The 14,389-nt window shown below is 52.9% G+C and overlaps 2 protein-coding genes across 2 annotated transcripts; both read left to right on the top strand.

Moving 5' to 3' along the window:
* Nucleotides 1-1,984: 1,984 nt before the first annotated feature.
* On the top strand, nt 1,985-3,953 carry J7T54_008021 (Homeobox protein-like protein; the record flags this gene model as incomplete). Its single annotated transcript, XM_051502608.1, has 3 exons — nt 1,985-2,358; nt 2,409-2,611; nt 2,659-3,953. The coding sequence occupies 3 exons, from the start codon at nt 1,985-1,987 to the stop codon at nt 3,951-3,953; spliced, it is 1,872 nt and encodes a 623-aa protein (XP_051365783.1).
* Nucleotides 3,954-5,995: 2,042 nt separating this feature from the next.
* Nucleotides 5,996-10,692, top strand: J7T54_008020 (phospholipid-transporting ATPase-like protein; the record flags this gene model as incomplete). Its single annotated transcript, XM_051502607.1, has 2 exons — nt 5,996-9,984; nt 10,035-10,692. 2 exons carry the CDS (start codon nt 5,996-5,998, stop codon nt 10,690-10,692), a joined length of 4,647 nt encoding a protein of 1,548 aa, XP_051365782.1.
* Nucleotides 10,693-14,389: the final 3,697 nt, after the last annotated feature.

The raw sequence follows: 14,389 nt of genomic DNA, 5'->3' as shown, positions 1-14,389 counted from the left end.
ACGGAGTAACTCTAGATCATAAACATTGAAGGGCGCGTTGGCTCGGTCTAGACGTCTCTCATATTCGCTTCTGGCAGACGGAGTAGAAAGAGAGCAGAAAGGTGCACTACCTCATGAGTCTGGTCTCGTCAGTGCGTCACTGGTCGACGTGGGGCGCAAATTGTTTCTGTCAGAAGTCAGTTGTTGCAACTCCGTCGGTCTTCAGCTCAAAATCACGCCAGGGAACTCAAGTCGATTGCCGGCTCGAGCTCAGATGTTCGCGAACTACGAGCTCAGGCAACGCCTTGAGGCATTGTGCGAGTTTCTCATGCTTACTTCCACTCGCGGGATATCGCCAGCGACGCGCACTTGTGGAAACGCGCGACCCGAGCAACAAACAGACGCGCCTAAAGCGAACTCCAGCAGCTGGCGGCGATTGACCCTGGTCGCACAGCCTCATGGACAGTGCGCGGCACCGTGCTTAGCAAACAGCGCTGGAGTCAGCACAAGTCAGCTCAGCAAGTTAGCTTCGGGTACCTGAATAACATAGAGCCGGTGCCTTGCAGTAGCCTCACAGCTAACGTTAGGCCCGTGTCCCAAAGTACCAACCCCTGAGGCCAATGCTGTTCTGGGCGCGCCCAAAGCGAGACTTTTTCCCTCCCCTTTGGCGGCTGGAAAGCCAAGGAACCACCATCTGACTCTATGGATTACGCGAGAGCGGCGAGACGGATAGGAGCTCTAACGCGATCATACAACTTGCAGGCCGGTGAGATATATGTGGGCAGCACCGGACGTGTATCCGCGTTTCCTGGCTTGTGGGCGCCGCCACTTTGGAAGGATTGCATACAGGACGACGCAACAGATCACTAAAAGTCGGCGACTTGTTGGCGAGCATGTTGGTTCGTGTGACATTTGTCGTTGAAGCTGGTCTATTGGCATCATCTGTACGGAGCACGCGAAAGGCAATGCAGAGTGAAGAATGGATTGATACCGATACCAGTCTCACTGGACGGGCGATCAGACCATCACCACCTACCTGCCTTCAAGCAGGCGGTGAAGACACCCAGAGTCCACCCACGAGGGTTCCAGGCTACCTGGGTCACGGGCAGTTCGTCGTCTGTCGAGTAACCGTGGGTCTGTATTCCTTTCAATGGCTAGGACGATTGTCGACGACAGCGGCGATGTTCGTCACACAGAGTCGCTCAATCAGAACCGGCTAGAATGACAGCAGACGGCCGTCTCGGCTGATGCATCGTGCGTCCGAGCAAGCTCGTCGTGCGACTAACTGTGGCTTCCAAGAGGTGGTTCTGGTTGTCTGTCTGCAATCCCATCGAGGACTAGCGTAGCCATCTGCACGCTCCCATTGGACCAGAGTCCTCTGAATGTGCTTGGAAGGTGTGGCACCTCCACTGCGACCACTGCAACCACTCGCTAGGCACGTACTCCGTACTCCGTACGGTAGTGAGGAAGCAAAGACACACACAACCGGTTGACCTTTTGTCCCCTTGGCTCCCGTCTCCCACCTTCCCCCCGTCTTCTCTTCTCCATCTTCCCATCCCCATCAGCCTCTTTCTTGTGACCGCTCCTTCTCTTTCTTTCCCCGCGTCCTTTTTTCTTTCATTTCCTTCAGTCACTCCCTTGATCGCTTCTCCAAGCCATCTCGGTGTCCGTCACTCCTTTCGGCACCATTACGTTCCTTAGGCCCCAACTACGACCTCGCGTCCGACCGATATCTATACGGTAACACTACTTTGCTAGACAACTGTATATCGACTCGGCACTTGACAGCCTGTACTACTACCGGACCCACGCTCGCCTTCGACAACCGAATTAAGATCCCGGATATCGTTGCGAGAAGAGACTCCTTCCCCAACTCAATCCACCAACTGGGGATACCGGCTTATCGATCAGCCTGTCCATTGACCAGACATATCAAATATCATTCCACGACCGCGCTTCCATCAGCCTTGTACATAGCGCTTGGACACTGTAATTATCCGATACAATGGCAACTGAGATGGAATCATCCATGGGCCTTCCACATGTCGAACCTATCAGCACCCCTGGCTCGCACACAGATTTCGATGCCAACACCAACGCGCCGACACCGGCATCGGCTGCCCCCAGCAAGCAGACGCCATCTCCATCCACTTCGAATGGCGGCAACACTTCGGCCGGTACCTCCAGGAGGGCTCCGAGGAAGTCCACCTTGACTCAGCAGCAAAAGAACCAGAAGCGGCAACGTGCGACACAGGATCAACTGGCTACCCTTGAGATCGAGTTCAACAAGAACCCGACGCCCACTGCGCTTGTCCGCGACCGTATAGCTGAGGAGATCAACATGACCGAGCGATCTGTCCAGATCTGGTTCCAAAACCGGTATGTGTTGCTACTTCGGACCACAATGGAATGATACTGATTATGGGCAGACGTGCGAAGATCAAGAACCTTGCCAAGAAGAGCCTGGAGACCGGCGAAGACATTGACGCCATACCCGAGTCCATGCGCGCTTATCTGGCCATGCAAGCCATGGAGTCCGGGAAAGGTCTCGGTGGCAACTACTTTGGCCGTACTGGTCTGTCGCCATTCGGTCATGGAGGCATGCTCATTGGAGACCCGAACGCCAAAGTTTGTAAGTCTCGTGTTCTCCCCAGAAGCCTATCCACGCTAATCAAGCAGTGATCAACCACCTGACTTGTCGTTCTCTAAGCGTCGGCGAGTGGACACGCGTCGGTCAGAACGCCATGGACCTCGTCGTCTTCTATTCTCCCGACAAGGGTACCATTACCTATTACATCAACAACGAACAGGCTGGTTACAAGATTGAGTACCCGTTCGCCTATGTGAAGAACATTTATCTCGAAAACAACGAGACAGACCCTTCCAAGATGGGTGGCATCGTGATCGAACTTACGCGGCCACCGCACTTCTTCATGGACTGCTCCAACGGGGCAGGGTTCTCTCAGGTCGGTGACTTTACTCAAGACCAGCAAGCGAGTCATTGTCTCATGCACCACCTCGGAGGCAACCCCAAGGTGTTGAGCGGACAGCTAGCCAAGCTGGTGTCTCTCGAGACGTTCATGAACCGCCACAATCCTCACCAGATGGCAATGGGACATCCATTCCAGGACCCCCATGCGATCTCCATCTCGGCGCCCGTCTCGCCCCAGGCCCGTCCCTCTTCACAACCCAACTTCAATCACCCGCCGCCAGTCAACATGTTCCCCGAGCAATGGGGCATGCATCAGATGCATTCGGGCATGCGCCCGCCTCAAGGCCACAAGCGTCAGCGCTCTCGCTCTGTGCCCGGACCTGTCGACTTTGCCATGTTCCAGAACCAGCCAATGCCCTCATTCTACATCCAGCCTCCCGGCGACATGGGGCCTCCCCAGCACAACCCGCACATCTACGCCCCTGTGCCCCATCAGCCGACCCATGTCAACACAAACCTGCGAATCGACACACAGGCAGGCTTTGGACTCGACATGCGCCAGTACCCCATGTCTGCCACGACGGCATCACCTTCAGAGTTCCCGCAAAGCCCCGGCTTCTTCCCTCCAACTCACCAAGACGCGGGGGTGATGCCTCCGCCAACGAACTATGCTGGACCTTCCTACAACCAGGGATACCTGTCCCCCATGCCTGGGGCTGAGGGCAATACCCCGGGGCCGACCTCGATGCAATACCACAGTCCATCTGAGCCTTCAATTGTCGAGCAGTCTCCCCCAATGGGCATGGTGGGGCGGTCCGGCTCTGCTGATGTGTATGCTGGCAACGACGGCTCCTGTGCCGTGTCTGAGGATGGCCACAGCCTTCACGACATGTACTCGAAACACGCTCTCAATCTTCCGATGCAGTCTCAATCACCGGCTTACGGACAAGCTCAACAAAACGAGCTTGATATGGACCAACTCGTTTCGTTCGACCACGTTGATCCTACAAGTCTTTCGCCCGAGCCCTCGGCTTCCCACTGATGGATCGGGCCGAGAACACTACGCTAGGCTAATTGACGAACGATGCATTGCGAAGATGGCGTTTTTTATCGAGGGCGCGTTATACCATGGGGTTTGATTTCGGCTGTTTCTTGGGACTTTGTTCGTTGGGTGGTTTTCATCACCCCCCACCACCACATAAAAAACTTCTGGCAACATGCGTCCGCATTCACTATGGGTGAGCGACAGCCGCGTGGCAGCCATGACGAATTCACACGACGATACTCTTCTACTTGATCGGTCATGCATGTCCGGCACTGCGATCGTCCGTTTGACATCTTCTTTGTGGCCAGTCTCGTGTGGGCTTTTGCTCGCCGGGCTTTGCGCAAGAAGCTACTACATAGGTGGTCTCGAAACGCTTGCGATTGTTCGCAGGTTTCTGGGTTTCCTCTTGATCCGAATTTTGCCTCGACTATAATCAGGCGATTTGGATTTTCTCGTCTCTGTGGGAAGCGGCTGACCACCACGCTGGACCCAGGACCTAATAATCACTGGATGCACATATCAAGTATTTGGATATTATCGCACTTCTTTTTTTGTCATTTCGATTTACACACATTTGATTATTCCTAACAAACACGTACTACTGAAGGAAGATGCTGAAGGCCCAGGTGGCTTGTTGTCGGAACTTTGCTTCTACTTGGTGATCCTGGGAACGTAGGGGGAGGGGTATTGACAAATATCTCCGGCTGTTTGGCTGAGGGTTGCGGTTCAGGGCGCTGCGGCGATGATAATACGGCTCTGTTTGTAGTTTTGTTGGTATCAGAAATCCAGGTGCTCCAGGCGTACGGATCTCATTTCAAGCGTTTGTTCAATGCGTTCGTGCCTAGTCGTCCACAGATGTCTTGCTGCTAGAGTAAGAACGCGAGTCTCATGTCCATGCTCGATGACGCTTCCTCTCCGTCTTAAGATGGAAGAATGAAAGTCTCCATGGTTGCCTTGCATGCCCAGCACGTCACGCAACCGGCAGTTCTTGATCTATCGATCGTACTGCCTCTGATGATCTGATCAGCAATCAAGCTTAATTTCGATACGATATGAACTTGGCTGTCGGATGGTGAGACAAGTGGTGAGCAGCGTCACACTGCTGATATTCTGTTGTAATAATCTTCACCAACTACGGATAGTCATTCTAGCATTCGCAGAGTGGAGTTGCCGTTCGCAACTTTTGTCCGCTCGCGGGATGCGGTGGCAGCTGGCTGTCCGGCACTCCGAGAGCCCGAAGGCTTCAAGTGCGCACGTCTTGGCGCGCCAGCGCGAGTGAAGCGCGAGCGCCTGTCAGGAGGCTGGTTTCGGTGGTGGTCAGACCTGCGACGTGGATTCGGTTCTTTGGGGGCGGGAGGGCGAAGGCCCGTACGCGACAAGGGAAACTATCTGGTACTTGACCGCTTGCTGGCGGAAGATGCGAAGGGTTTGATACTGAGTCAGCATGTAATGAATAACCAGTAACCGTATTATTAATCCACATGAAGTATGCATCGGTTGACAAGTGTTGAAGGGCTAAGCTTACCGACTGGAGGGCGCGCAGGATGACGACTGGAAGCTGGGACCGGCGGGACATGGAGCTGCGCCTCACGCCCGTCAGCTCCAGGCCCAATGAGGGCGCTGACGTGTGACACGATTCGCCGGGTCCAGCAGGCTCCCGCCTGCCTCACTCCTACTCAGGTAGACTAGTTATTACCGTCTGGGCCCGCGGACTCCAGTCCTCGACCGTCCGCGTCCAGGAAGGCAGATTGGAGGCAGGAAGGACCATTATTATTAATTACCACTTGAATTCTCTGCGCAGCCTCGACCCTGCGACCTCGCTTCAATACCTCTACCTACTACCTACAAGCACTGTTCCCTTCTTGACTACGTTTCTCGGGTCTCCATTTGATTAGCTAGGTACTGTCTGAGTCTTGGCTACCACCTGTCTCAACCTTCGGGACGGCACGTCGCACGCCCCATCTTCCATCTCGAAATCTATCCAGCGAGCACATCGTCAGCGGCGGAACTCATGCAGACAGTCGCTGGTCGACGACGATATGGCTCCAGGCCGCAATGATGCCGGTCCTGGCAGCTCGGGGGGAGGGCCTGGGCGCACCGACTACCCTCAAGACGACCTCCCAGGCGAGCACGATGGCAGCACGGGGATCGCCTCGACGCGCAATTACTTCGATCCCCGCAGTCGCGACTCAGACCGACCCTTTGTCCACGCAAACCCATCCCAGACGGCTCGGGCGCGATCGAATCTCCATCGCGCTTCATCAAGAGAGAGCTTGGGTGCGCGGTCACCCACGTCAATATCACACATTAAAGAACAACCCGGCGCGTCACCACGACGCCATGGTTTCCGAGAGAAGCTCCGGAGGAGGAGGTTGGCTAAGAAAGGCACTGGATGGAAACCGATTGCTCGTGCGACGTGGAAGGATCGGTTGCGCGACCAGCTGTCCGGGCTTTGGCAGTCCATTGTGATCGAGACCATCTTGCGCCAGAAACCGCTGCCGCCCTCCAAGGATGGAAGACATATACCTCTGAACCCGGCCGATGTTGGGCCAAAGGGCCTCATTGACGAGCGCAGCGAGAAAACCTACATCAACAACTTTATTCGGTCGAATCGATACACAATCTTCAGCTTTATCCCAGCCCAGCTCATCTACCAGTTCAGCAAGCTGGGCAATTTCTACTTTTTGGTTGTTGGCATCGTCCAGATGATTCCCGGGCTGAGTACTGTCGGTCGATGGACCACCATCGCACCACTTGCGGCGTTTATTGCCTTCAGCATGGCCAAGGAAGGCTATGACGATTGGAGGAGGTACCGACTGGATAAGACGGAAAACCGGGCGGCCGTGTGGGTCCTTGCTTCAGGTGTGCGGTCCAATCCCAGCAACAGACCCAAGCGGTTCAGCGGGAAGGGCTGGAAGAAGGGCGAGACAGAGTACGAAGAGAAGAAGCGACTGGATGTGGAGCGAGAGCATGGAATAAAGCTGAACAAAGAGGACTGGATTAAAATCCAGTGGCAGCATGTGCAGGTTGGCGACGTTGTTCGTCTGCACCGTGATCAGGCTATACCTGCCGATGTTGCGCTGCTGCACGCCACTGGTTCCAATGGCATAGCGTACATTGACACCATGGCCCTTGATGGCGAGACGAACCTGAAGAGCAAGCAAGCGTCGCCCATGTTTGCCGAGAAGTGTACTACCATGGCGGGCCTCAAGACTACGCAGGCGACAGTGGTATCGGAGGACCCGAATATTGATCTCTACAACTATGATGGCAAGGCTGTGGCGGATGGTGAAACGCTACCCCTGACCATGGCCAACGTCGTCTACCGAGGATCAACTTTGCGCAACACGTCCCTTGCGATTGGCCTTGTCATCAACTCTGGCGAGGAATGCAAGATCCGCATGAATGCCAACAAAAATACGAAAGCGAAGAAGCCTCGAATGCAGTCTATGGTCAACCGCATGGTTCTCATCCAGATCTTCGCTGTCTGCATGCTGGCTGCAGGTATGACAATCGGCTACGTTCTGTGGCAGGATCGCACCGAACGAGACTCGTGGTACTTGCGCAACGCTAACGTCCAGTACATTGAGATCTTCTTTGGCTATGTGATCATGTTCAACACTCTCATTCCTCTATCGCTCTACGTCAGTCTTGAGATTGTCAAAATTGGCCAATTTCTCCAGATGCAGGATGCTGAGATGTATGATCCAGTATCTGATACGCCTGCTAGCATCAACACAACTTCAACCCTGGAGGACCTCGGACAGGTCGGATGGGTATTCTCAGACAAGACTGGTACTCTGACGGAGAATATTATGCGCTTCCGCAAGATGAGTGTCGCTGGTGTACCACTGCTGCACGACATGAACATAGAAAGAGACGAAGCCGCCAAGGAGAAAAAGATCCAAGAAACCATGAACCACAAAGGCAAAGGCAAAGGCAAAGGCAAGAAAAACCCGTTGATGCCCGGTGCGGTAGAACATCATCTCCAAGAACGCGATTACGAGGACCGGACAACGGATCCGAGCCGCCCGTCGGCGAAGAGGATGTTGACAAGTGCCAGTCTGTCACGCTGGCACTCGAACCGACCGGGCGAGGCTGATCCCGAGATGAAGACCGAAGATCTTCTCGATTTGATCCGACGCAAGGGCCAGAGTTCCTTTGCACGCAAGGCCAAGCATTTCCTACTCTGCATCGCACTCTGCCACACGTGTCTACCAGAGCGCACCGACGATGGACGGCTCCAGTTCCAGGCCGCTAATCCCGACGAACTTGCCCTCATCGAGGCCGCCCGCGACTTTGGGTACCTCATGGTTGACCGTCCCGCGGGGGCCATCAAGCTTCAGGGTGTCAACAGCGACGGCTCGCTGCACGTTGAGACGTACGAAGTACTGAGCGTGGTGGAGTTTAGCAGCAAGCGCAAACGCATGTCGATTATTGTCCGCATGCCGGACGGCCGCATCTGTGTCATCTGCAAAGGGGCGGATAATGTCATCCGGGACCGACTGAGGATGCGTGATGTTGCCGACCAGAAAGCTGCCGATCAGTCACGCCGCATGAACCAACGCCGATCCATGGAACAGAGCATGATAAGCCGGAGGTTGAGCTCAGAGTACCAGCAATCTCTCAATGAGGGACGGCGGATGAACCTCCACCGCCGCTCGACAGAGATGCAGCGCCTCGCTGAGGAAGGCTCCCCTCGCGGGTCCATGGATCAGTCAGGAGAGCCCCGTCCGTACTTCAGCCGCATGAAGTCCTACGATAGTGCCGATCAGCAGGCGAATCAGATGGCTGCCAATGCGGAGGATGAGGCCATTGAGCGTGTGTTTCAGCATGTGGATGACTTTGCCTCGGATGGTCTTCGCACCCTGCTATACGGTTCGCGCTATATCGACGAGAGTACCTACAGTGAGTGGCGCGAGATCTACCATGAAGCCGAAACGAGCCTGGTGGATCGCCAGGAGAAGATTGAGGAAGCCAGCGACCTCATTGAACAGGGTTTCGACCTTGTCGGGGCCACTGCCATCGAGGACAAGCTGCAGGACGGCGTGCCCGAAACCATTGACAAGCTTCGCCGCGCCAACATCAAGATCTGGATGCTCACGGGTGACAAGCGCGAGACAGCCATTAACATAGGGCATTCTGCTGGCTTGTGCAAAACGCACTCGCAAATCTACATCCTGGACTCTGCCTCGGGCAATCTGCACGAAACCCTATCAACAACCTTGGATCAGATCAGCGCCGGCAAGATTCCACACACGGTTCTCGTTGTGGATGGCCAAACCTTGCAGTCTATCAATGACGACGGTGACTGCTCGACACTGTTCTACGATATCACTGTCCTCGTTGACTCTGTCATTTGCTGCCGTGCATCACCCGCGCAGAAGTCCGATCTCGTCAAGCGCATTCGTCGCTACGTGCCCAAGTCGATGACCCTTGCGATTGGCGACGGTGCCAACGATATTGGCATGATCCTAGCCTCGCACGTGGGCATTGGCATCTCTGGCCGAGAAGGTCTACAAGCTGCTCGCATCTCCGACTTTTCCATTGCTCAATTTCGTTTCCTGCAGAAGTTACTCTTCGTCCATGGCCGCTGGAACTATTTACGCACCGGCAGGTATGTCCTCGCCACTTTCTGGAAGGAAATTCTATTCTACCTCGTTCAAGCGCACTACCAGCGCAGCACCGGCTATTCGGGTACGTCGCTCTACGAGAACTGGAGTTTGACCGTATTCAACGTTCTCTTCACGTCACTGGCTGTCATCTTGCCCGGTATCTTCGACAAGGACCTCGACGCCGATACACTCCTCGCTGTGCCTGAGCTATACACTTTTGGCCAGAAGAGCATGGGGATCAACTATTTACAGTACTTTGGCTGGGTGGTCTTGGGTGTCATCGGAAGCGTCATCATCTTTTATCCCACCTGGTGGTTCTATCATTACACCCTGTTCACCTCCGACAACAGCATATTCGCCATGGGGTGTATCTGCTTCACGGTAGCCGTCGTTTTCATCAACATCAGGTTATTGTGAGTTCTCTTGCTGGCTCTCGCGAGACCCATGTTAATTCTATTTGCAGTATTCTCGAGTGCCACTATAAGACCATCATCATCTTTGGCGGATTCGCCATCTCGGTCGCTGGGTGGTTCTTGTGGATGATCATCATCTCGGAGATGTACGAGGGCGCTGTTGGCATATACGTCGTCAAAGACGGCTTCCTTCACAACTTTGGCCCAACACTGGCCTGGTGGACCATTATCCTGCTTGAGCTGGCTGCACTGATCGTCGTCGACCTTGCCGTGCAAAGCATTCGGAGGGTTTATTTCCCCAACGATCAAGATCTCATGCAGCGCGTCGAGAAAGACGCCCGCAAGAAAAAGAGCAAGGGCGTCAAGGATGCTGAGAAGGGTGGCGCCGATGTTGAGCTGGACGAAGTGGCCGGCGAGCCCTTCCCCGGCCACAAGGATGTGGACCAGACCGCTTCGGAAGAGCAGAGTCCTGGGCCCCTCCGGCGCGATGTTGCCCCTGGCGCGCAAGAGCAGCGTACTGACCAAGTCCGATCCATGGCGTGGACTGGGAATGCGGACTATTATTATGATAATGTCGACCCGAACCCCCGAGCCCCGACGCAGCGCGGGCAATGGCACTTTGGCCAAGTTAGGCAGCAAGATGGACAGCATTTGGAGTCTGATGTGTCGTATAGACCATCACAAGCCGGTGTTGGTCAAGCATACTAGGCTCCGTACAGCTTTGGAGTGGATGATTTGCGGACGGACTATTTGTTTTACGTGATATACCCCCTTTTTCTTTTCAGTTTGCGCTCTTCAAGCCTGTTTTTTTTTCTTCTTGTTTATGGCTTCACTTTTTGGATAAGACAACGCTAGCGTACATACCCCAATGAACATTGAGACGCGCGCGCAAGTGAGTAGTGATCGAGCAATCTTCACTGTCGCCTTGACTGTGATAGATTACTAACAAGCCCGATCTCAATTAGAGTTAAGGGTTGATAGAGTATTGATCCTCAGTAGTTACCGTTTATTCACGTGAGTACCTGATTGTCTTGATTGATATACGTGATCGAATATTAGACACGCAGTACACGAGTATTGATTAACACTTCTGGAATACTATAGCTACTTAGGATGTTCAGGAATTAAGTACTATCTCTGTCGGATCTTAGGCACACGGTACGCATGTATTAAGTAACACCTGCGATTAAAAACTATATCTAGGATATTCAACTATTACGTCCTATCTTTATCGAATATTAGGCATACAGTACAATAACAAATTAGCAACCGTATATATTAAGAAGATCATACAAAGAGAAGAAGATGAAGTTGATTATTCTCTATGTGAAGGAGATGCTGCTTCTTGGCAGTGGTGTGTGTGGGCCGGATGTATGGCCTGACTACATGTAAGCAACGCAAACAACATACATCATGTCCTTGTCGTTCAATACTTCTTCTCGAGTTCCTTCTCTCGAAGTCCTCAAGCGTTTTTATCACTCCTGTCCTAAGTCTTGTCTGACCAGCCCTAATCTTCAGTAGCAGTAGCTTCTTCTTCCATTCGTCTGTCCAGGAGTCGGCTTGTCTCGGCCGCGAATTCGTCGGCAGTAACTGTTTCAGAACGCAAGACGTCGGGAGGAGCTGGTACTTGCTCATCGCTCTTAGCATGTCGGAACTCAGGGAAGAGATTGAAATCTAGGGGAGGGGGAGATGGTCCCCTGAGCCTAAAATCAGGTGCGAGTGGTACTCCGACGGCGAGCTCGCGATCTGTGCTCCTCGTCGGCTCCTATGCAGATGCGTCGAAATCAAGCTGCCTTTGCTGTCGTTTGGCGAATAGGTTGATCAGGTTCTCCTTGTTCTGCGCTTCACCCTTGAAACTGGGCCCATACTATCCAAGTTCAGTCTTGAGGCGTTCATGCTCCTGGGCCAAATGGCCGGGAACCTCTTCAGGTAGATCAGCTATCCACTTCTGGACCAAAGTCTCCGAGTATATCTCGAGATAGCTTTTCAGAGCGTCGCCTTTCCACTTCTTGTTGCGTACATAAGTACGTTTAGCCATGTTCAGAACACAGTGGATTTCCCTTTTGGCCTGTTTGGTAAGATAACACCCCCAGTCCTTGACCACCCCTAGACCTTGACCACCCAATACAGCATAACACAAGCCCGTTGAAGGCGTCAAACTCAACACAATAGCATCGCGAACATATTATTAGGGTATTTTTAGCTAGTCAAGCTGCCACTCATGACATAGGGAATTAAAATCATTTAATTAAGTCAATTGGGAAAGCCCGGCCGGCTCAAGTTACTGCGCAAGCCGCTTTTTAGTCTCGACAATCTATTCAATCCGTACGAACCGGCTATTAGGGCTATAGGTGACTTTAGCTCTTTTTTTAGGCCGTAGATTATCAATCTAATGCTCAAGGGATTGTATCGTGGCCTCGGGCTCGGCTAGCTTAGTGTTCTGCCCGTCAATGCTACGGCCAATCTTCCGGAATAATAGCCGGCGTATCGTACGGTCTATTGAAGGGGAAAGGAAGGGTCGAGCTAGCCTAGAAAGCTGTCCTAAATAACGAGGTGTTTGGAAGAGCTCCTTAGGCTCCTTTTGAATATAGGTAGAAGCTGCTAGTGGCGCTATAGCTGCTGTTGCTGTTGAATCGAGAGGTTGGGCTAGTAGCCGACTCATAAGAGGCTTATTGCGATTAATTGGCCATAGCCCTATTACTTTCCAGCCAGCTGTGATATTCTTAATCGTTAGGGCCCTGCTACGGGCCTTTTTGTACGCAGCGAGGAAGACTGCCTTACCGAGAGGCGTTATATTTGATAAGACACTGATCCTTGAGATCTCAGACCGATAGATCGTCTTCAGGGGGCCAAAGACAGCTAGGTCAAGGGGTTATAAGACATACGATATATATAGCGGTAAGACGAGTAAGTAGATATTATTTAAATAACATATATATATAAAGTTATCAGTTATGTGGCTCCCGTGCCTATCAATAACGAGTAGCCTAGCCTCTGGCTAAGATAGCTGTGTTCGAGGGATAAAGACCTCTTTAAGCTAATATAGCGCAAGGCTATTAGAGGTCTAGCCCTTGGTTAATACTAAGAAGCACCAGTCTTCTAGACCAAGCTCCTTATTGAACCATTGGGCTTATACGCTCTCACCTTTGAAGATAACTACCAGAGGCAGCGCCCGGCCAGTCGCTAAGATGCATTCGATCATTATAGTCTAATAACGTAATCCAGGCTGCTTTTTAAAGACTATCTGGCTAGCTGCAGAGCCAAGGACTAGCCCGTTGCTTCCTTAGCCTTCGAGGATCCCGTGTTCGTCGGTATTATATCGGTTCTCTGGTCGGATAGCTTAGATCGTTAGGAGGTCGAGAAGGTGGAAGAAGGACTAGATAGTCTTAGTAGTTGCTCTATTAATCCGGGCAGAATCCATACCTCTTCCTCGTACGGTCTTGATTTCCGGATTACGGCGTAAAAAGCCTTTAACCTAGCGTTTTCCGAGTTGTTGTATGTCGCCTTAAGTAGCCAGGATTCGAGTGGCAAAGTCTCGTAGTTATGTATGCGATAGCGGGAGCCCTAGGGCTTGCTAGGTTAAGACCCAATCGCGGAGGTGGGCTTCCTTAAGGGTAGAAAGGCGTTGTTGATGCTCATGAGAGGTTTGAACGTTCTCGCCGCCTTCATATCGGTATCGAAGGGTTATGCGGGGGATCCCATAGCGTGTAGCAGCAACTCGTTAAGAGATCCCACTTCGGACCTCTTTGAGCGCGTTTTCGATATCAATTTCTATATATGAGGGCATAATAATATCGTGTTCTTAATTTAAAGCATCTAGCTACCAAATCACGCGAGAAAACGCGGTTAGAATGTGATGTGAAGTGGAAGAGGGGTCCGTGTCTTGGGTGGTCAAGGTCTAGGGGTGGTCAAGGACTGGGGGTGTTATCTTACTTCTTCTCCTCCTTCTCGGGGTCACGGATGGTGTCATCATCAACACAGGCCTGGCAGCGTAGTATGACAGTACTTGTTGCGTATGTACGCCGATTAGCCACATTCAGAGCACAGTGGAATTCCCTTTTGGCCTGTTTGATAGCACTACTACGCTTCGTGCCTCCACGTTGACCGGTCTCGTCGACGACAGGGACGGCAAGGACCAACGATAACCATTGATTGCCATGTCGATCGGTCCGCCCATTGGAGCCGTCGTCGCGGCGGCGTGGGGTTACATTGCATTCGTGGTCGTTCGGCGAGGCGAGGCATTGGGATTCTCATCCGGCACCTCCACGATGGTTTCGGCAGCGTCGAGGGTCTGGGTCCTGGTGGTTCTGGTTCTCTTGGCGATAATGAGAGATGTGCTCCATGACGCGCCCTATGAACCGAGTTTGGCCTGCCTTCAAACGCTCCATGTCGACATCTAGATTAG

This window comes from Emericellopsis cladophorae (assembly GCF_022114955.1).
Source record: "Emericellopsis cladophorae strain MUM 19.33 chromosome Unknown NODE_3_length_1261782_cov_116_963312, whole genome shotgun sequence".
Classification (NCBI taxonomy): Eukaryota; Fungi; Ascomycota; class Sordariomycetes; order Hypocreales; family Bionectriaceae; genus Emericellopsis; species Emericellopsis cladophorae.
Note: the sequence above shows the minus strand (reverse complement) of the source record. Positions and strands in the feature narration are given on the sequence as shown.